This window comes from Nanorana parkeri, unplaced genomic scaffold (genome assembly GCF_000935625.1).
Source record: "Nanorana parkeri isolate BGI_ZX_2015 unplaced genomic scaffold, ASM93562v1 scaffold922, whole genome shotgun sequence".
Taxonomy (NCBI): domain Eukaryota; kingdom Metazoa; phylum Chordata; class Amphibia; order Anura; family Dicroglossidae; genus Nanorana; species Nanorana parkeri.
Window position 1 is genome coordinate 662158 of NW_017307190.1, and position 23692 is coordinate 685849.

General features: G+C 40.2%; 1 protein-coding gene across 1 annotated transcript in view; it reads right to left on the reverse strand.

The window, feature by feature from the left end:
- Positions 1-23020, reverse strand: part of DIXDC1 (DIX domain containing 1) — a 106140-nt gene extending 83120 nt beyond the window's left edge. The window contains exon 1 of the mRNA XM_018566142.1: positions 22781-23020. Coding sequence (XP_018421644.1) covers positions 22781-23020 — 240 coding nt within the window. The remainder of the gene's footprint in view (positions 1-22780) is intronic.
- Positions 23021-23692: the final 672 nt, after the last annotated feature.

The following is a 23692-nucleotide window of genomic DNA, read 5'->3' on the forward strand; positions in this document are numbered from 1 at the left end:
TATATAGTGATTTACATTGCTGTGGAAGTGCTCAGTCAGTTATAATATTTAACAGTGGCTACAATGACTCCAGATGAATGTTATACCTAAAATCCACTCAAAATGCAGATCAGACATATTCAAAGGTGGAAGAAAAAGTCTCTCTCAAACATGCAATATTCTGCTATTCAAAAAAAAAAGAAAAGAAATATGTGCTTTCTAAAGGAAAGGTCACTGGGGATTGTGCAGCAATCTCCCTTTTAAAACCCTCCACTGATTGTTGTGACAGGATAAAGCCCTGCTTTTTGCTAGATCAGATCCGCTCTGTAAATGAACTCTATATAATATAATATGCCGAGTCAGTCGGATGTAATACACACACAGACACATGGCATGGAGGCATGCAAAAATAACAGGAAATGATATAAAATCCAAAACAAAGTCATCTGGCACTTCTTGGAAAACTGTCATAGGCTAAAATGCACTGAGATGTCATAAGGAATATTTTTGGCATAATATAATTAAATTGAAATGGAATATAACTCTTCGTTCTTTATTTATATTGTTCATTTGGGGCTTTAGTGTTTTCTAGACAGTCTTTATCTTTACCTTTAGTGTCAACAGATTGAGTTGTAATTTTAACACACAAGTTAATGAGTCAGAGCAGTACATCATCTCTTACTGTACAGCTTCATCTGTGGTTTCAGTCAGACAAAGCCAGCCAGCAGGCTGCCTCAGATGTGCTTTCTATTTAAAGAACCCATAGTACTCTGGTAATCCTGTGCCATGTAGCAAATGTTTACTTGTATAACAATGATTGTATACATATAAGAACAGTTAAAAAATGGTTGAAAAACATATAAAAACGTAAAAGGGTGCCAAACAGGCTTTCATACTTTATTCCCAGGAACATTTAAAAGGATACATCCACATTAAACCAAGCTTTTAGCCTCGTGGCAGCCCATGGGTCGAATTGCCCATGCTAAAACTATAAATATAACCATAAACCATAACAATTTTAAACCTACTCCTGCTGCATGTTTTGTATTTAAATAATTTAACATTGCAAATAAATGGAACCATCAGGGAAACTACCTTTATAGTGAATGCCACAAGTGATGTAGGTAGCCAGAAGTTTACATTTCATAGTGTCACTAAGAAATAGAAGAAATCATTTGATAAATTCAGGCTGCTGGCTGCCCAAAACTCACAGAGCCAATGTATATGTTCATTAATACCTCCACAAATATGAAGAGTACTGTGTTATTTAAAGGATAAGTGGAGCTTTTGAAAAAATTGAAGAAATGCATCATTAATAATATATACATAAATATGCATTTCTTTAATATTTGCATTCAAGCCTGGAAAGAATGGCAATTGTGATCACTCGATCACATCTGCAAAGCTCAGGCTTCTACACATTCTCTCCCAGACAGAGCTAGTACGGAGGTACGGAGTTTCAGTTAGGAGAGATGGGGGAAGGACGACTGGAGCTCAAATTGCATTAAATCACCTCATAAAGTGTCCAGCCGTCCATGCTCTAGGTATATGCGGGAACATAGGCAGCTCTACCTAGAGCGAGGACGGCTGGATGCTGTATGAGGTGATTTAATGCTGTTTGAAGTCCAGCCGTCCTTTCAACCCCCTCCCCCCATCTTTCCTAACTGAAACTCTGTATGAGCTCTGCCATCTTGAAAATGTAGAGAAGCCTGAGCTTTGCAGCTGTGATCAAGTGATCATGATTGCAATGCTTTCCAGGCTTGAATGCAAATATTAAAGAAATGCATATTTTTTTAATATATTGATAATTATACATTTCTTTAATTTTTGCAAAAGGTGAACTTATCCTTTTAAGGAACCAAAATGGCTGTCTAAGATTGAACAAATAGAAATACCAGTCAAATAATTGGCTCAAGTTGGAAATTATTTTCTGCCAACATTAGTTTTTATCAATTGGTTATTTATTGGTCAAAGACTGGTTATGTCTTTTAGAAATTTGTGTAAATTCATGTAGGCAAAACATGGCATTTAGAGCTTTTTCTCTTTGTTGCACTCTTTCTGAGCCTGCCTGGAAGTGTTCAGTTGTTGGGTGATGGATTCATTAATCATACAGCAAGTTATTACTTAAACCCAAATTCATTTAGCAAATACGCTTCCTGTGAGAGGGCACATTCTCTACGCAGCTAATAAGTTGCTTGATATGCCCACTTATTGCACCATTCTTTACTAACAGTAAGACAAGAAACAGTAAACTTTGTCCCTATGACATGACTGCATTTGCCTTTCAAATACAAGTAGTCATGGCATGAGTTCTGCAAAACCCATCAAACATATGCCAGCTGCATGGAATGGGCTGTGCTGTCAGTGCGATGAATGTTTGTTTACATGGGAAAAGAAGGTCTGAGCCTTTGCTGCCATGAAAGAATGGCCCATCTGTGTCTCGTATACTGTAGACATTGTTTAAATGGCTTTCCTTACACAAGGCGGCTCTCCAGGCATTGGCTGTATTTCAGATATTGAGCTGCCCGGCAACGATCACTCAACATTACATTTATCAGACAAAGCAAAAATCAATACATGTGGGGTGCAGACTGTCAGATTAAACCTTGTATTCAAGCAGTTGTGGTTGGGTACCAATTTAATCATCCCATCTCTTCATCCCACCTAATCTCTTGCAACTGCATTTCAGCATCGCTGGTGATACCAGAGATTTTCTTAACTATTTCATACCCAGCGGTTGTTTGCATTTCAATGATTGGGGTTTTAATTACTGCAAAGCTTTGAGTTTAATGGAAGGGATATTGATAATATATATTTTTATGGTATAGCTGCTGCAGAGCATTTCACTAGTTAGCAGATTATTTCCCATATAAACTTTTTTTTCTTTCTAATAGAATGGATCACATCTATCACACAAAAAACTTACATGCCACTTCACATGTTAATAGAACCCAAAGTGATGGCTTTGCAACCACGTATGTCTTATAGTAGCCACACATGTATCCATGTGATAATTTACCTGATCCTTCAATGCGGCTAAACTGATCTAATAAAATAAAAATTGCAAACCACAAAAATACATTCAGAAAGCTTCTTATAGAGCTTGGTAGAATTTTGCTGGTCACTTTTCATTAAAAAAAAAATTGTGTGTGCAGAATAACACAGTCTTTGAATGTTCAAATCACATCACAACATTCTAGGTGTAAAACAGGGCCGGTGCTAGGATTCCTGCCTACACAGGCAAGGTGCATTTTTGCGCCCCCCTCCCCGACCCTGACCCCCTGTAAAAACAGGGCATTTTGACAAGTACTTTTTTTAGCTTTAACCCTCTTTTGGGATACAGAACTACATTTACTAATGTCCTACTGTGACCCAAAGTCATCATCTAGGGGGCTACTGCCCACTATTTGCTGACAGCGCAGAGCTATGCTGCCGCCTGCAAGGATCATGATGATATTGATCCACCCCGCTGCCTGATTGACAGCTGTCTCTGCCACTCTAGAGCCAGAGCAAACTGTGCTTGACCCCTCCCTATCTGTCCTTTCAGTGAACGCTGGAGGAATAGAGAGAGGGGAGGGGGGGAATCCCAGTGGGGAGCGGTGACTGACAGTCACCGTTCTCTGCAGAGAGAAGCCGTGAGCTGAGCGATCTGTGGTCCATGATCCCTCTTTTTTTTTTTTTTTTCGATCTATAGAGCCGGCATGTGACAGCTGCAGTGTCACACACTGGCTCTAAGTATTGGGAAGAATACATTTTACTCTTCCAATATGTCTCCTTTAAAAGGGATTACAATGCTTTCTAATAAAGTAATGTAATGTTACTATGGAGTGCACTAAAATTCAAACTGCCGTCTTTAGCTGCAATAGTGATGGCCATTCTATGGATCAGAAAGGGGTGATGAATGGGATGTCATAGTTTTTGTTATCCTCTAGCACTGGAGTTACCTGTTCAACTCTAAGGCAGGAGACCGATGTAAGCTCTCACCTCATCCTTTGATGATACCCAGGATAAGTTTGTTGTCACCTGCGAGTCGTGAATACGTTTTAGGGTTTCCACTCTATTCACACAGGCTTGTTCTGAGTGACAAGTTGATGATTGTTTAGGGTGTTTGGGGGCAGTTTGGGAGACATCGCTACACCCCATTGAGGGTATATTGGGGGTTTGCCGGAAGTAGGCTTCTTTTGCTTTTTATGGTTGTTTCTGATTATCAGCTGTCTCTATCATGTGTGTTGTAATCTTTTTCTCTATTTTGCTATCTCTTGTTTCCATGTCCTTTTCTCTCTGTTCTGGTGTTTTATCTCTTTGTTAGGTCTTGAACATTTTGTCCTGAGTATTTGCTAAGTGTGCATTTTTTTTATTTTTTGCTGAAAATTAAAAGGTTACAAATCTCATGGTGGGAAGGTCAAGCCATGTTGATGAATATATTCCCCAATAGGTCTTGGTTTTGTTGCCTATTTTTGGTGAGATATCCATTTCTGGGTATCCATGGCCATTTCTGTATCTGGTTATAAACCTGTTGTCTATCCTGCCTTACCTGTCATAAATAAAGAATTTTTTTAAAAAAAGTTGATACCTGACTAACTAATTGTAATGTAAAGTTGCAAACACCAGAGACAGAAGGTGAGGGCAACTGTCTGTCTAGGAGGGAACTTCCCCTGGCTTGTCTATTAATTCCTATTGTGTTTTTAAGACAGAGAATGAAAGGCAGCAAAGAAAAAACCTACCAGTCTTAATAATTCCCTACTCTGGAACAACAAAAAAATGGCTTTATATACACTTTAATGGTAAAGCTTATAGTATTATTATTACAAATTACTTCTGGAGCAACATCATATGTGTATTTATAATATTATTTCTGATGCTTTAGGCACTTCCTGGATAAGTACACTCCGTTCAAACTCAAACACTAAGCATAAAAATAAATACACAGGAAACAAGTTATCTGCACTGTGCTGTAGCACATCATCATTGCTCCTCCACTTCTTAAATGACTAAGTATGTATGTGTATGAAGCCATCACACATCACATTTACCGGTAGAGGACTTGCACTAATCTCTGTACTTTTCCAGTTTAAATATTTAGTGTAACTAACAGCAAATGGCAGAGTTACTGGACTGTTTATTTTATATTGTAGTTTGTTCTCTAGGGTCAAGGCAAACCCCAAATATATTTCCCCGGGAACAGCTACAAAGGGGCCTGTGCGCACAAAACTGCCCTGCAGTGTCTTACCATGAGAACTGGCATGGCTTCAGCCAACACATGCTGAAGTTCAATTAATTTTGCAGCAAGAAACCCTATGGCTATCTGGGGGACAATAAGGCACACAATAGTTTCCAGCTCTAACTCATTAGCACACTGTCTTAATAAAGTCAAGCCTTGGCTGAGCCACAAAGTTGCTTTTTTCAAGGAAAATATTTCTATATAAATTGTAATCTTTGTCTATTAAAATGGTCATAAACAATCTTGTTTCAATGTTTCATCTTTTTTAATGCATGTATACAGGCAGTCTCCGGGTTACAAACAAGATCCCAGATAGCAAGGATAACTTGCCACAAACTTGTGCCAGGGTTAAATTGTAATTCTTGTTAGCTTGCTGCACACATTCCTGGCAAGCTGTAGACTTGCAGAACACGCGCAGCACAAGTTCTAGTTGACACTTTTTGAATTTTGTAGCAAATTTGCTTAGCAAGTCTACAGCAAAAGTCCTGCAGGTCTTAGCAAGAGCTCTGCAAGCTCGCTGGTCTGGAGACTTGCAATGCAAACTTGCTGTAATTGTGCAACAAAATTGTGAAGCTTGGCTAGTCTGTAATAGTTTAGCAAGTCATTTTCAAACTTGCAGCTCAATTACTTGCTATCTGGGATAGGGACTGTAGGTTTGTTTTGAGTTGAATTTGTAGGTAAGTTGGAACAAGTACATATTTTAGGTGTAACTCGTCCTCACAGCTCTAATCCCACACCATACTAACCAAAACTAAAAAAAATTATGTGCACTTTAAATGCAACTTGGACAGATGTTTGTACAATTTCCTGTAATGTACAGTACCAGACCCGGAAGAAGAGGCAGGCACTCCTCATCTTCATGTTTAACAACTTCCTGTAATAAACAGGAGGTACAGTACTACGAACGTCGGCGCGAGCATGGTAGTGTGAAGGAATATGGATCATATCAAGAAAATGTCCTTTTCTATGTTTTACATTGTTTTGAATTTGTTTCATTTGCTTCCTAGCTTTGTGACTTTCCTTACTCAGCTTTTTAGCGTTGCTATGCGTAACCAAGAGATATAACCTGTATCCGGGAGCGCGCCAAGGATACATGAAAGGAATGCTGAGGGAGGACGCTACAGGCAGACGATATCTTTGACTAACCAATTAGCGAGAGACACAAGACTTTGCCCAATAGTACAAGACATTCAGAGATAACAGATGTGGGCATATGTGTGACGAACACTCTCCTGTTATCTGTGTATAAAGGAGAGAGACCGCCCTGAATAAAATTAGAGCTTTCATAGACCGTTAACTTCTGAGTTTGTGATTTCTCCGGTGCACCGAACACAACATAATTAGAAACAGCAGCAGACATCTTGTATGAACCCAGTTGTGGTTCAGATCCATTTCAGTAGCATTACAACTAGTGGAACAGCCTGGGACCTCCGTTCGTAAGTAGAAGTAGTATGTAACTCAGATGTTCGTAACTTGGGGACTGCCTGTGAAGACATAGTGTATTTCACACATGACAAAAGAACAACTGTTTCATAAAAAACCTAAATTTGTTAATAGGTACATAGGCCTGGGCCTAGGGCACACAATCTCAAGGTGGACAATAGCCTCTGTTTCAGCATAACAAGAACTCTGCATTGCATTGCACTGCATTAACATTTTATTGTTTATAGTATGGAATGTCCCTCGGCATCCTTATGCCTAATGCACGCCAATGGACCTGCATAAGACATAATGACGTCAGCAGTCCTTAAACTGTTGGTAGGCAGGCCATTAGAGGTTGCAGGGACCGGTCTAGCAGCCCAGAGGGAGCTGGCGGGACGGAGGATCAGGTATGTAAATCTACTTTATTTCATTCCCCCAGACAAAACAAGCACTTAACCCTTGCAGTGTAGGGGGGTAGCCCCATTTCATAGATAAGTTTTAGATTTTCCCAAAGTTCTTATTTAACTTGGTAACTTTATGCAAATTTTCATGCATTTTAACTCACGTAGAGGTGAAAATGGGCCCTAAATGTCTGAAGCTTGAACTGTCTAGGCAGTTGTGCAGAATCCAAATGGATAATAACAAAATAAAGGGAAGAATCAGACTGGATAATAATGGGTAACAGACTTTATTTCCTATAAACCCTGATAGTGACATGCTACTCTCTGTTACTCAGCTCACCTACCTCACAGTACAAATGTTCAGAATAACATAATATTACGACCGTGTGCATCGGGATAAACCCATAAACAATACCATGCAGTCACACTTGGCAGTAAAAATAACTTCATTTCAGCGGCCAGCTTTCCAGCACCCTGTCTGCACATTTTGAATCCTAAATCAAACACTTTATATGTATTACCACACAGTGCTAACAAAAAACAAAATAACTGTATCTCCCTGGTAGATGCTGATGCCTGGATAAGTGATTAGACTTCTGCTAGCCATGAAGCAGTCAGGGACATAGTGAAGGATCCTGGCAATCAGTGATATGCTGACATGGTAACATGCATGCTCAGTTCACTCATTCGGGATATAAATAGCTACAATATTTGCCTTCCCAGACATGGTCTGTTTTCACAGAGGAATAAGTTGATTCAGACATGGAGGAATTCACTCATCCAAAAGACACGCTTTGTTAAAGTCACAGCCTGCTAAGTGAAGATACGGCTAAGCAGTTCCATTAATGTTTAAACGCCATACATTTCACCTTGACTCTCATCATCCCTTTCTGGGTGCACCAGCCTCAGCTCAGAAATGTCATTCTATAAAATGTCATACCTGTGTGCTTCTTAGCTTACACTCTAAAATACTGTGAGGGGAATTTATCAAAACTTGAGCAGACAAAATGTGGAGCAGTTGTCCAGGGTAACCAATCAGCTTCTCTCTTCAGTTTGTTCAGTTAAGATTTGAAAATGAAACAGGGAAGCTGATTGGTTGCCCTGGGCAACAGCTCCAGATCTTGTCTGCTCCAGTTTTGATAAATTCCCCTCTGTAACGGTTATTCAACACCATGACTTATGCTTATGCTAAATGGCAGCACACGGGCAATAATCTCTGTGGAGTAAGGATAATGTGAAGCACATTTCTGGATAATGCTACAATACATAGACAAGCTAAAACTTGTCCATGTCCAGTGGTGAGGACCACTGATGAGATCCCATAATTAAATCATTAAAAGGACTAAATAGCCTAAATTGTAAAGTGTAAGAGTTTATAAAGAGTTTATAGTCAACTTGTCCTGGCAGAATATGATTTACCCATTGGAATTAATGAAGATTGTGCTGCACTTGCACGGGATGGACAGGACCTGAATGTGGAGATTTTGAAGATAAGGTTTTGGGCATCTAGGAGGCTCTAAAAGTGGAGTTACACTTTAAAGGCAACTCCACTAATGAGAGCTGTAACATCCTAAAATCACTAACATTGTTACACAAAATTATCACTGACCAATTCAGAGGAGAATGACTGGATCGGGAAATGATTGCATGCATATGTACAGTACAACCCCCAATCTGTACTAAAATCTTTAGGCTGATGTTGAAAATAAATCACCTGGGTGAATTGTCTCAGCCAATAATTGCTGTTCCCGCAGTAGGTAATATAGGGGGTTTCTGTAGACAATATAAACATACATGTGTAGTCACTATGTGTATATAACAAACACTCCACAGGACAATGGTGCCCAACACAGTCTTATCTACTGCATACAGATACCTTACAAGCATCTACATTTCTGGCTAGTTTACACCATAACTGCTTGCGTCTGCGCAATGCGTTTTGCTGTGTTTTTATGTCATTTTGATGCTTTTTTTTTAAAGCTTACAATGGGCTTTCAAGTGCAGTCCAGTGCATTTGTATGCAGTTTTGATGCATTCCATTGTGATCAGGTGCAGCTAAAATGGGACAAGCAGCAGTGGCGTAACAACCGGGGGTGCGGGGGGGGGTCACTTGCCCCGGGCGCAGGACTGAGGAGGGGCGCCGAGACGCGATTTTGATAAAGCTGCCAAACTGAACGGACTGTATCATAAATGCATCTGGTGTGAACTAGCCCTAACAGAAAGCAGATGGTCCTGAACTGAATATAAGTTAATTTATCCAAAAATATTTTTAATATAATTGTATCTGAATAAACCATCATGGAGTTGGATGCTGCTGGGCCCCACCACAACACATTTTCTATCACCTGCATTTGAGTTTGTGCATCAAGCCGGTATGTCTTCACAAAAGACATTTCTGTGCCACCTACTTTAAATGATATACAGGCAATGCTGTGAATGTCATGATAATACAGCCATCATGGCTCTAAGACTCTACATCACATTACCAATCACTTTCACATAAATCATCACGGCAGATCCCCGTCAGGAAATGCTGACACTGCAAAATGAATTCATGTCAAAATGTAATAATTTGTGATTTCATGTGACTGACTGAATTCGTCGACCCAAAAAAGAAAATTTGACGCTTGTTGCTTGTATCCTGCCTATGAAAATTGTCCTATATGTCTCCAGAGGCTGAATACTGTAGAACAACCACAAGGATTTTTAACACACCTGCTATAACATTAAAGTGATACGTCATAAAGAAAAGCCTGTTTTCAGTTATCTCCTGCTTGGCAACATAAGTTGCAGAGACGGCAATGAGAGTGGGAACAGGGTAGGATCAGACTAGGATCTATCTATCTATCTATCTATCTATCTATCTATCTATCTATCTATCTATCTATCTATCTATCTATCTATCTATCTATCTATCTATCTATCTATCGCCATCATACCTTAATCTATCCATCTTTCTTCAGGGCTCAAAATTTCCACTCGCCCCCAAGTAAAAAATAAATAAATCATAAAATAAAAATAAAAAATTATAATAAAAAAATAAAAAATGTAAAAAATTATTTAAAAAAAGTGAAAACTGCTCCCCCCACACGCATATTATTAGACATGTGCAAAGACTAAAAATTAATTTCAGATGAAATGTGTATGTGTAATGCTCTGTGCGTTGTGCTGTGGCTGTATGTGTAATGCCCTGTGCGTTGTGCTGTGGCTGTATGTGTGTTGTGCTGTGTGCGCGTTGTGCCCTGTGTGTGTTTGTTTGTGTTATGCAGGGCAACTGGTGGCGAGTAACTTTGAAGGCCTGGTAGCTCAGGACCTGAAATTTTGAGCCCTGCTTTCTTTTTCTTTTTTTCTATCTATCTTCTATCTATCTAGCTGTATACCAACTTCCTATCAATCTACCATTCTATTATTCTATCTATCTATCCATCCATCCATCCAACCATCTATCTCTATCTCATTTTATTCTGGCTATCCAACTTGCTTTATACCAACATCTATCTATCTATCACCCATGTTTTGCCATTGTAGAAGTGATTGGGAGCTGTAAAGCTTCTGGAATCACTTTAAATAAAAGCAGAGAGGCCCTAGTTTACATGTAAACCAAGTTCATTGCTTCTAATGCAGTCCTAAACTTGTTTTAATCCCTTAATTGCTATATTGCTTACCATACATCATTGGATGTGTAGGAGAGGGACAGCCATAATGGCAGTTAAAGGGTTAATGTACACCTGTCAGAACCCAAACTGTACTGACAGACTCCAGCATTGCAACACAGGCACACAATGTTTCCTGCACATACCTTTAGATGAATTTTTCTGCAGCCCAGGTGTTCCAAAGCCAAGGCTGCTGTAACCGGCAGGTTTCAGCACTTCCTAGAGTTGTGAGAGCTGCCTCCCCTCCACTTCCTGAAAGTTCCTACTGGCCCATCATTATTAAGGCTGACCTTACCAGCCAATAATAACGTGGGTAGGGTCACAGTGTGATTCAGGGCAATCTCATAATGATCCAAAGGTATGTGCAGGTACCCCATGGGGTGCCTGGGAGGGAGTGAAGCTCTAATCCAAAGCCAAGAGGGCTGGTTTTAATTCCATAACTCAGGCATGTTTTATCATGAGTTCCTAATCACTTTTGACATCTACAATGGCCACATGACAAATCAATACAATTTGGTAGGTCCTTTTATCGATTTACTGCTGCTCAGTAACAAGATATGGAGCTATGCTTTAAATAAAGCACTTCTCAAAGCTTCCATTAATGTTTTTCTGTTAAACTGATATAAAAAGATGGGGGGTGAGTGAAATGCATTTGTTCTACTTGAAAAAATATGATAAGAAACCCATGAATCCCATGGAAGAAAGATTATGAAAAGCCATGTTGAAAAACTTCATTTTTAATTAGGGAGAATATTAATCTTATCATTGCCAAGGAGACCCACCAAGCAGCACACAGAAAGATAAGGGAGCTGTTCCAATTGGAAGCCTTCGAGTAAATTGCATTAAAGTAACTCTTTATGTAACACAACTGCTCTGCACAGCTACAACAGCAGCATATAAGCGAATGATTTTCTGATCACAGCATGTTAGGGCGCTTGGCACAGCATACTGCAATGTAGTTTGTAAATAAATCCTTAACATGAATGTCTTCTTTAAGCTGAACGTTGGTATAATGCTTGTGGCAACATTACAAGTCATACAGACAGATAAAGTTATCACAAGACTGGATTGTACAATAATAGCATTGAAGAATATTTTGAGCCAAAACGTTTTTTTGTTTTTTTTTTAGTTTTGGATAGGGTGGAGAAGAATTAGAACCCATGTCAGGTTTTTACTGCTTCTGTCGACTCTGTTAGGGATATTTCCCTCACCTACTGTCACAGTGACAAAGGTTTTACCAGAGAGTGAGGGAAATCTGTAACAGGGACACTGTATTGCTAGATAATAAACTTTACATTAAATGATTATCTTGAATTGAACTAAAGCCAGGAATAGAATTCACAGAGCATCAGTCTTGCTTACTACAGAGCAATGAAATTAGCAATAGCTGCTCAGACTAATTAGTCCAGTGATATATTAATCTTCTGGACTGTCACCCAAATTTGGGAAGACTGAGAGGGAGCTGTTGTCATCGGCTAAGTAAATGTTATTTTTCATTCTTTTTGATTGTGTTTTTTCACTGGTGCTATGCTGTGATATTTAAACCAGATATATAGTTGTCATGGGGGTCTATGCAAATAAACTTAGGATGAACGGTGTTCAGTGTTTGACAGTGTCTGTGAAGGTTCTCATTGTACATCTGTAAAAATAAATAAAAGCAACTGGACTGCATTTTTCTTGCAGAAGTTTTGATGGTCATCCAACTAGCTTTCTTAATTCAGAATGATTTGTGCAAATGTTAAAATGGAAACATGCTAGCTCCAATCATGCAAATGCACTCAACACCTTACCTCCATGAGGTCTCTTACCACAAGCTGGTTCTGATAAAAAGTTTTTGTTGATTGGAGTAACATTTATCATATTTATTCACAGAAAATTTTTGTGCAAGTCATTCTGAATTGAAAAAGTTAGTCGGATGACCAGTGAAATGTCTTCAAGAAAAATTCAAAAAGTTCAGTTGCCTTGACTTATTTTTACAGATAGTGTTTAACAGTGTTTGACAGATGACAGTGTTTAAATACAACAGCCTCCATCCATGCTGTTCATAGTGGATGGAAGAACCTGTTAGATTTGTTTTGTTCAGCCTGCAGACTGAATGAAGGTTATCTTATCTTATCTAGTATATGGACAGCTTAAGCAATAGAAGCTGCCCACAAAACCCTATGTGTAATCCTGCTCCAAATAAACAACTAAAAAAGTAGGAAAAAATGTTTACATTATTTTTAGATATGCTGCGTGAATGGGAACACATAGCAAACATACAGTGGGGTTTTAACAAATTTAACTTGGATTTACATTTTAAAGGCGACCTTGCATCTTAATTTTCGGGTCCCCTTATTCAATGTGAAGAGAGAGCTGTTGAGGGGAAAGGGGTACTCTGATGTGAAAGGGAGGCTAGCAAATTTGACTGAAAAGTAGAAATAGGCTTTAAATACAAGCCACTACTCTGCATGCCATAAGAATAGTTCAAAACAAATTTGGTTTTGCATAAACCTCAAACAAATGCTTACAATGTTAAGAAAGTTCAAACCGGCAACTCTGTAGTATTTTTGTGTTTGTTCACTTTTATTTCAGTATTAATAGTAAAGAATTAATCAACGCCTTTGATTAAAGACTGCTTTGTGTGAGAACTTCTACAAAACTAGTCATTCAATTTTAAAGCAATGTGGTAGAGCAGCCTGTGCATAATTATACTTACCCGGTGTAAGGTTTATGTAAAAGCATGTCAAAGATTTGAATTTCTGTCTGTTTTACTGTTGAAGATTTTTTCCTTACTTCCTGTCTGTTAAAACCATAAATGATATCCTAGCTGTTCACAGGTACATCATCATCTGTATTAGTGGACTGATGCTGCCAATCAACGAAGATGCCACTGCTAACCTCACTTAAAAACTGTTGATGCATTGCTGGTCAATATATTAAATATAGCTTTTATGTGTTATTATTTTCATGGCAACATAGTTATGCATCCAAACATGTGGCTACAATGTATCAAAACCTACAAATACAAAATCTACTCATTCTCGCTTTATGATATGTTTTTTACCTGATAATCCTGCCAGCTTCTTAACTTCCTGTCTTAAGGTGACAATGCTCTGCGAGTGGCTCCCTAAGGAGGAGCAACATTATCACCCTAAGATGACTGCTTCATGTGGACTGTGCCAACACACGGCATGTGGTAGCTCATACAGCTTGTAAGTCCTCAGCAGTGCCAGTGGGATGTCTACATTATCAAGAGAGACGTTCGTGAGTGTAAGTACGAGAAGGGAGTGAGTTGAATGGGCACAGTGGATAGACTTTTAAAGCAAAAAAGTTAAACACTAAGCACTGCCTTAAGTCTTTTAGCTGTCACATGATTGCATGATCCAACGGCTCCATAGGGACACAGGGATAGAACATAAAACCAACATAGGTAATTGCAGCCAAGATGTCTGTACCCCAGCTATGTATACACTTACCTAATGTTGAGTTATCCTAAATTTACAAACACACCCACCCAGCAAATCCAGCGTTGCCCTGTTGTGATCCGCATTCTGCTGCCACACCATCCGCATTCTGCTGCCACACCACCATCTTCTTCCTGATCTCATTGAGAGCCAGCTGTCTCTTCCGGATTTAGGTAGCCGGCCCACGATTACCTGGCCGCAGGCCTTGCCTCCTCCTGTATCTGCTGTCTGTAAGCTGATGCCTCCAGGGATGTGTGACGTGCATATCCCAAAAGGCACCAGGAGCCAAGCATGCCATTCTCACCTAGGCGAGTATGGAGGATTGGGGTGCAGGCCAGAATGTAAAGATTAAAAAAAGGGTAAGAACCCCTCTCCCCCCAAAAAAAAAAAGAAAAAAAGAAAAGTTCTTGTTTTTGGAGGGGGGGTTTAAGAGGAGCAATTTTTTTCATGGTAAAGGTCCACTTTAAACTCTCTGCTCACTTTAAAACTAAAATTATGAATACTTTTCTATGTTTCAAACAGACAGAAGAGTGGGCAAATCAAATAAAATGACTGATAGGAATGTGTGGAGGCTTGGCAGCAAGCTCTGACACAACATGGAATTGTTAGAGCATTGTCTGTCTGAACACCCAAGGATTTGGCTGTGACTGGAAGGTTTGGGAGTCTGATGCAGGTACAGTATGTACAGCAAAATCTAGGTGCCTACAGTTCACATGTATAGTAATGTCCTCCATTGGAAACCTCCCTCAATCTCTCAGTGATACTGTTTTCATGTTTCATATGCATTTTAGATTAATGCATTTTATACTTGCTTTTAATAGATCAGAGGTTGGACATAAGGCCCAAGTGGGAAAAGCTTGAGAACCATGGGCTTAGCGTAATAAATACTTTTATATATTAAATATGCCTTTTCAGTGTACTCAGCAGGCTATTGGTTGCTATGTAAAATGAGACATCGAGACATGGTTTTACATGGGAATTAAAGGCCTGTAACTTGTTTTACGGATACTTCAGGAAGTGGTAGCTTATTTGGTAATGCACATCCTGTAGTTTAATGGCACAGGAAAAAAAACTCCTCTATATAATACAGGCATTGAGCCTTTAAACTACTAGATTAGTGCCCCCAATGCTTGTCAACCACATCCAGGCATAAAAAGACATCCTTTAAACCGGAACTCATGGGGAAAAAAATAAATTTAGGGTTAAAAGCTTGTTTTGTATAAGGGGAACATAAAAAAACAACTATACTTACCTTATTCCTTGCTCCAGGCAACTGAAGCTGACTGGTCCCTCCGAAGCCGCTTCTCTTCGCAGGACTTGGACGCCATTACGTACAATGCAGGACCAGCAGTCCTCCATTGTAACTGAGAACACAGAGGGCCAGACCATGACCTGGAGCGCTGGAGAGCGGAGAAGAGTGATAGCAAGGAATAAGATAAGTATAGATGCTTTTTCTGTCCCCACTGGATGAAACAAGCAGCCCCAGCATGGCAAGGGTCAGCTTTATTTTCCCAGAATTTGGCTGTTATAAGAATTTTAAATAATGTATAACTTTATACTTATTAAAAATAGAAATAATTCAGGAGAAACAAACATTTGTTGGTATATTAAACAAATCTAGATTTTAAAAGCGTGTGTTTTTAAGTTTAAGTTTGTCCTGAACACTGTTGTTTTCTCAACGTGCACTGCTATAAGTGACCTGAGAAATAAACTCTGCCCAGTCTTGGGCTTTACTTTTTAGCAATTGGGGTTTATTTCTGTGTGGATATTCGGATCTGGATCTCTAAACCTGTTCCTGTAACATGTAATGATTTCACTAGAGTAGCAACCTTAAATATTTTCATGAGGAATTTGTTTGATGTCATAAAGTTGGAAAGAGTACTACAGAGTCAGGAGCAACCTGCATAGCAAATCACACAGGAGACCCATATGTGGCTCCCATGCCACATTTCAGGATGCGCTTTTCTAGAACAATGCATTCAAAAGGCTGAACGCAAGCGACTTTGCCGCTGGTAATTTGTAAGTGGTAGGATCGCTGCTTTGTTTGTCCCTATGGAATCGCTCCCTCTGTAGCTGAAGCAGCGAGATTTCACTCCCATCGCTAGCAGATTCAGCATTTTGCGGGCCAGTGACATCTCACTGCATCTGGCTACAGAGAGTGCTATTCTATAGGAACACGCAGGCAGACTCTTTAGTGATCCTGTACCTGCCAATTTGTCTCTAGCGGCAGCATCATCTATGTAACATTAGCCAAAGAGTGATGTGCGATGTGTATCACAGATGGAAGCAGAACTTAACTGGAAAATCAATTTTATGAAAAGCACTGTCAAAACATAACGCCACTTTTGTTTTTGCCTTGCAAAGTAGTCTTTTACAAAGGTTCATAACCAAGGACACTTTCATTGCCATACAGGCCGAAATTGTTCTTAGGACAGGACGATACCAAAATTGTTCATCACACAAATTCATAAGTTTCTGTCTCAAGGCTAATAAAATGTCTCAAATGGAAGCTGTAATTCTCTGGCTGAGTAAGCTTGAAGAACTCAGGAAAAATCAAAAACTTTTCCTTGCAGTGGTGCTACTCCCACACTGCAATGGTTAGAGCAAGCAAATTTACTCACTTGATCCTCTATCCAAACAGGCTGCTAGAAGAGTCCTTGCAGCCTCTTCTTCCCGGGCTCCGGCAGTCCAACAATCACTAATGTCATCACGTCTTATTCAAGTCAGCTGACCTGCATTGGACATGAGAACACTAAGGCACAGTCGGAGCATAGGGGGAGAGAGTTGAGTGCCGATTGCTGCTGGACTCAGGATCAAGTGAGTAATACAGCTTTGCTTTATTTGTACAGTATTAAGTGTATCTCCATCTAAAACCTCTGTCAGGTTTTTTTTATGTCAATTTGTCCTGGTGACCACTGTCAGTGGGACGAAAAGAGATGGAAATCTAAAATGTTTACAGTTGTTACAGGAATAAATGTAATGAAGATATCTTCTGTGGACACATTTTTCAGTGACAACAAACTTAGGCCTTGTTCACGTGGGCGCACAGGGGCAATTAAAATAGGTGGTTGATTCGTGATTTTTGCAACACGCCCCCTTCTCCACCCACCTAAACTCTACCATGGCAGACGCTTGGGTTTGTACACATGTCACAGCCACTTGGTACATGGTTGTGGTATGGTACTGCAATGCAAAATCCCCCTTTTGAGAAAAAGAAAAAATGGCCTCCACTGCAGATTGCTCTCTGAGGGCAGTAAAGTCTGCTGCTTGTGTGAACATAGCCTGAGGGCTTGTTCACACCAGCAGCTACGCTCAAACGCACAGCTGCTGGTGTGTGTGTACCCAGACAGTGCTGATGCACTCAATCAAGCCACATCACACTTTCTTTTTTTTTGCTAGAACTTTATTAGAATGTCACAAGTGACATTTCATTAAGTTCTATGGGCACACCATGGTGCAATGGGGTTGTCTCACTGCGGTTTGCTTTAAAAAAACGACTGCATGCCGTACCTTTTAAAGTGCACACTACTGGAACGCGGCGGTTTAAACGGTCAACATCAATGACAAGGCAAATTGTCTTGCCTTGCGTTTGGGCTGCACTAGAAAAAATGGTCAGCGCAGCCCAAATGCAGATGGTGTGAACAAGCCCTAAGAGAGGATTTTCCTTCACCATGGAGAGATTTCCTCTCAATTCTTGTTGTGCCTACAGGACAGGAAGCCAAGCCCCATTCACACCTGAGCAGCTGGCCGCGCATATTCAGCTGAATACGCGCGGAGCCGCTCTAAACAGGGAATTCAATGTGCTTCAATGTGCATCTTTTACACCAGTGCGGGGGCCGCACGGCCCCCGAGATAGTGCAAGCGCAATAATCCGGCAGATTCCGCACATTCACGGCTATTTAATAGCCACAATCAAGCGGCATCTATGCAGATTTAAAAATATTAGCGTTTTCGTCCTGCATGGTCTTCCGCTCGGAAAACTGTGTAGGAACCGAAAACGCTATGTGTGAATGCAGCCTATAAGGAAATGTCCCCCAATGGGTCACAGACAGCAAAAAGAAAACCAGACAGGAGTTTCAACCACTCTCTACCTTATCAAAAAATGTTTTGACCATAGATATTTGGCTATAGCTACTGTATACTTTATGCTTTAAAAATGCCATACCTAAGCAAGTAAAAAATATATGGATTACTACTTGGTAAAAAACAGAAAATGAAAGGGGCACATTTTCTGTATGAGCATATTCAAGTACTGAAGATCCCAATGCTTGCCTCATCTGTGTTCTTAACATTAGCAGATTCTAACATGACAATTTACACGACTAGAGCACTTATATCCAGCATTGTGTTCAATAAATATTACTTATTGCAGGATGACAGCTGGACTGCTCAATACTCCTCATTAATCTTCCAACCATGACTTCATTTTACGTGCAGAATTACACATGGACTGCCATGTGAAGAGCCACAAGGGTGTAAAAAGCATGTAATGTAAAATGCTGATAAAAAGCTTTGTACTTACAGATGACAAGACAGAAGATCACACAAGCACAATGTACTTAGTTAATTGGAGACCTTCATTTTCGTAAAAGAAAAAAAAAGGAGTTTGCTCCCTCTTACCGACTTCTGGATCAATAAAGGTAACAAAAAAATGATCTCCGTGCTTTATACCCAGAGCCAGTGTAATGTGTATGCACTGGGTGCTCCTTCCATCTAACAACATTTAACATATGCACCGTGCCATTGACATTATTTTCTATCTGCCTCGTACATGACTTAAAGGCCAACTCCTGGCAAAAATCTATATTTACAGTGTATTGTTAATATTGTTCTTTTTCCCCACTGTTTTTTTCACCCAAGCATATTCCTGATATATATAGTGATATCCTCTTCAAAGAAAAATGTATTTAGCATGGTCAGTGTTATTTCCTGTCCCAAAGACCATTCGTGTTTTGCCAATAACAAGCTGCTAAGGGACCTATCACCTCACCACCCTCATGTAGCCCTCAGCGCTCTTTTGGTGACATAAGCAGGTCATCGTGAATAGTCTGGATTATTTCAATGCCCATGTCTTCAGCCCACCTGCCTTGCCCAGTACAGCACTTCGCCCATGACTGACTTCACCAAAGGACAGGAAACAGTGGCTAGGAATCGTGGGGCATGTAGTCCAATAACACAGTAAGAAATTACATAATAATGTACAAGCATCCAGTTAAAGCTTAGAAAGAGGTGGATGAATGATGACATCATAGGTAGTAATATCTGTCCCCCCACCCCTAAATTGTTGCTAACTATGTATCCTCACTGTCTCATTAATTTCCTGCAATTACACCATCAGCGCCATATTCAATAAAACAACGCAAGGAGCAAAATGTACGAGATGTGTAAGTGCAGTTACACTTTGCAAGCCATCACTTTTGTTCTCTTAACTAATGTGACTGCAATACACTGAAATCTGACTGCCAAGGGTCATTTGTACATTGTAGATCCTTATTGCTCTTTGCACTGCGTGTTTTACTTGGCCTCAATTTTGTTATTCAAAGTAGAACTTCCAACAAACAGCTCAATATGCAGCTAAACAAACATTGTCAAATATTCTACTTTCCCTTTCTGGATAGTAAACCAGCATCATTACATTGTAAGGCAACAGTTAAATGAGCAGATATGGCAGGTGAAAGGCTCACACAGATCTTACAGCTGGCTTTTCAGATGTTTGCCCGATGTCAAGCTATACAGCAAAAGTGTAGTCATGTATAAAATGGATCATCTAAACTATTTATGTTTTAATTTAAATAAATCCTTACATTTATTGTAAACAGTACCGTAGGCTTTCTTTATATTAGCCTCTTGTTGTTCAATATTCAGACTAGGAAAGGACAGGGCAGCACTGTAAGCCAATGAGGCCTGAAGTGGAACTAAACACACCTCAGAAAAATTGTTAGGACGTAGAGCTTTTTAGCAGAAGAGACTTTGAATGCATCTTCTGCCAAAAACTATTTCCCTTTTTCCTAGCATGTTTTTTTTGTGTAACTGAGTGCAGTGATGATGTGAACTGATGGCAGTGGCCATGGATGAAATGGCAATGGGGATCATGAAACTGTAGCACTGGAGGAGGGCAAACACAGAGGTAAGTCTGCCATAATGTGCAAATATGCTATGCAAATCTGCCGACAATCGGCCACTCTACAGTTATGCTTTAAACACATTGCACAGTGCAAAGAGAGCTGGGTATAGGAAGGGAACACTCAGTGATGACCTTGTCAATGTGTTGCTGTTCCTTCACTATCCAATCAGAATCTGAGAAGGACCATGACCAATCTGCATTTTTTTAAATTTAGTTGAGATAATGGAAGTCAGAAAATGAATGTGACTTGTATGCCTGAAATCGAAAATGGATAAAAAGAATGATAAACTTTTTGTTCACAAACATGTATTTCAACTGTGAATTAAGTTTACACTTCCATTTGAAAATCCATGTGTACTTGAAATCTATGGACAGAGAACAACTGTTGTCTATGTAGTACAGCATGCTTATCCGTCTGACATCTCTCACTTGGTTTATGCAAGAAACATGACGGGGAGAGAAGAGGCAACATCTGAGTGCCATTAGTCCAAGTCTGCCTGTGTCTGGCTGCAATACAAGACTTATAGTTAATACAGCTGAGCAAAGCCTGAACGTAGCAGGTTACCCTCTTGAGATAGCGCAGTTTTGCATAATGTATTGTTTTTGGCTCCATGATCATCCAATAAATCACTGCATGTTGCCAGGTTGAAGTGACACTGGTAAAGACAGCTGGGTTAGCGTGCAGCTTAGTTCATCTTCAGTGGCACGTGTGCTCAGGTAGGGATTCCATTTAAATCTGGAGATTCCAGGCTTACGTAGGCTAACCTTACACGTCTTTGTAATCTGAAACCTAGTCCCATGTGACAAGACACTACAGAAGACTGAAATATCCAGGGAATACACAGGCATTGTACAAGCAGAGGAACAGGACTACAGGCACAGCATACCCTACCATCCCAACAATACATAGTTCACCAAATACACATTTTACTGCAGAGAATCATCATCAACAGACTGTCCAATGATCTGCATTAAATATGAAGTATACAATAATTCAAATGGGTACAAAGCGATAGCGCAAATGTTTGTGCATGTATAAGTGTCCAAACAACTTGGAACATTCATCTACAACAGCCTTTCTCACCTTTTCAACCCAGAGTAACCCTGCTAAAAGTGATTCATCAGGGTCAGTGGGAAGAATGCCCCTTACACTGGTGATCAGGGAAAAATGCCCCTTACATTGGTGATCAGAGAAGAATGCCCCTTACATTGGTGATCAGGGAAGAATGCCCCTTACATTGGTGATCACAGAAGAATGCCCCTTACATTGGTGATCAGGGAAGAATGCCCCTTACATTGGTGATCAGGGAAGAATGCTCCTCACATTGATGATCAGAGAAGAATGCCTCTTACATTTGGTAATCAGGGAAGAATGCCCCTTACATTGGTGATCAGGAAAAAATGTCCCTTATAGTGGTGATCAGGGAAACATGTCCCTTACAGTACATTGGTAATCAGGGAAGAATGCCCCTTACATTGGTGATCAGGGAGACATGCCCCTTACATTGGTGATTAGGAAACAATGCCCCTTATAGTGGTGATCAGGGAAGAGTGCCTCTTACAGTACATTGGTAATCTGGGAAGAATGCCCCTTACGGTGATGATCAGGGAGACATGCCCCTTACATTGGTGATTACGGGAGAGTTCCCCTTACAATGGTGATTAGGAAAGAATGCCTCTTTTAGTGGGGATCAGGGAAGAGTGCCCCTTTATGGTGGTGATCAGGGAGAAATGCCCCATACATTGGTGATCAGGAAAGAATGCCTCTTACATGGGTGACCAGGGACGAATGCCCCTTACAATGTCACCCTTACAGACAGCTGCCTCTTCCAAATGGTGTTGAACCTGGAAATATGCAGGCACCATCAGATGGGAGGCCAGCCATAACTCAATGAACCTCTAACAACCTCTGAAGGAACCATAAGGATCCACAAAACTCTGGGTGAGATTGGGTGATCAACAATACATATTTTTCTAATAGAACTCCATCTGTTTCAGAGGGTAAACATTTGACCTTCCCATCTATTTGTATGTAGAATTTAGATTGTGCAGGATATCTTCTAAGCAACAAAAATATACACAAGTCATGTGTAATGCACATGTGAAAGTCACATAATGGTGAAACAATGCACACATTATTTTCGTTACAGTAACTGTATAGACATGTCAGAGAAATACAAGCTGTGTATACACACTGATAACATCGGATACAAAAACCTCAGACACTCTGCTTCCTGTCTCATGCACTGCATACTGAAACAAATCTATACCATGAGAAGTCCACACGCTAATATAGAGATCCTTGTAACGTGATCATTTAGCTACATGTAACAATACCAGATAAAGTTTATTTCACATGCATTCCTCTCTACAGTATGTCAAAGATTGTACCGGCGCACAGACCTCCACTAGCACCAATCCCCAGCCAAGGCGATCAGGACCCCCGAACTTCAGCAAACTTCTCCACTCGCCCCATAGGTCATATAACTGCAGCACACCCAGCCTCTTACACATACAGCTATTCATGCTGATACCTCGGGGAAGCCTTCATTGAGGATATCCTGCAGGTTGCCCCTTGCTAGATAAGCGATCATCATCTGCAGATGATAAGAGACGACCCCACTCTTTATATCCACGCCAGTGGTCAGGCTAGCTGTAGGCACACAGCAGCAGATGCCATCAGGGATAACACTGGTCCTCTCTGCCCGCTGGAGACTTGTGAGCACAGCTGAAGGGAGGGAGGAGGAGAGGAACTGTGCAGAGACACTGAGCATGCGTGTAATGGGATCTCCTACCAGTGTGTGAGGTGTCAGCCCAAACTTCACTATGACAACCAGCAGTTTATAGGATGGAGACACAGGAAGGAATAACAGAAAACAGATGCTAAGGTCTGCATCAGCATGCTCGCTAAAACCCAGAACACACACTCTCATAATACAATATGATCTGCATAACAGGGGAAAATAAATAGAATCATCGAAAAATGTAACATTATGATTCCTAACTGGAAAATGTGGGGAAAAGTTAGAAATATCCTTTAATAAAGATAATCATAAGTGATAAGAGGATCTGTTCACGTCTATTTTTTAATGATGTGTTGCATGCAAAGCACTATTCTTCTAAACGGTGCATGTTTAGGTATTCACAAAGCATCAACATACACTATATTGACAAAAGTATTGGGACACCCCTCCAAATCACTGGATTCAGGTATTCCAATCACCTCCATGGCCACAAGTGCATAAAACCAAGCACCTAGGCATGCAGACGCTTCTACAAACATTTGTGAAAGAATGGGTCCCTCTCAGGAGCTCAGTGAATTCAAGCGTGGGACTGTGATAGGTTGCCACCTGTGCAATAAGTCCATCCGTGAAATTTCCTTGCTACTAAATATTCCACGGTCAACTGTTAGTGGTATTATAACAAAGTGGAAGCAACTGGGAACA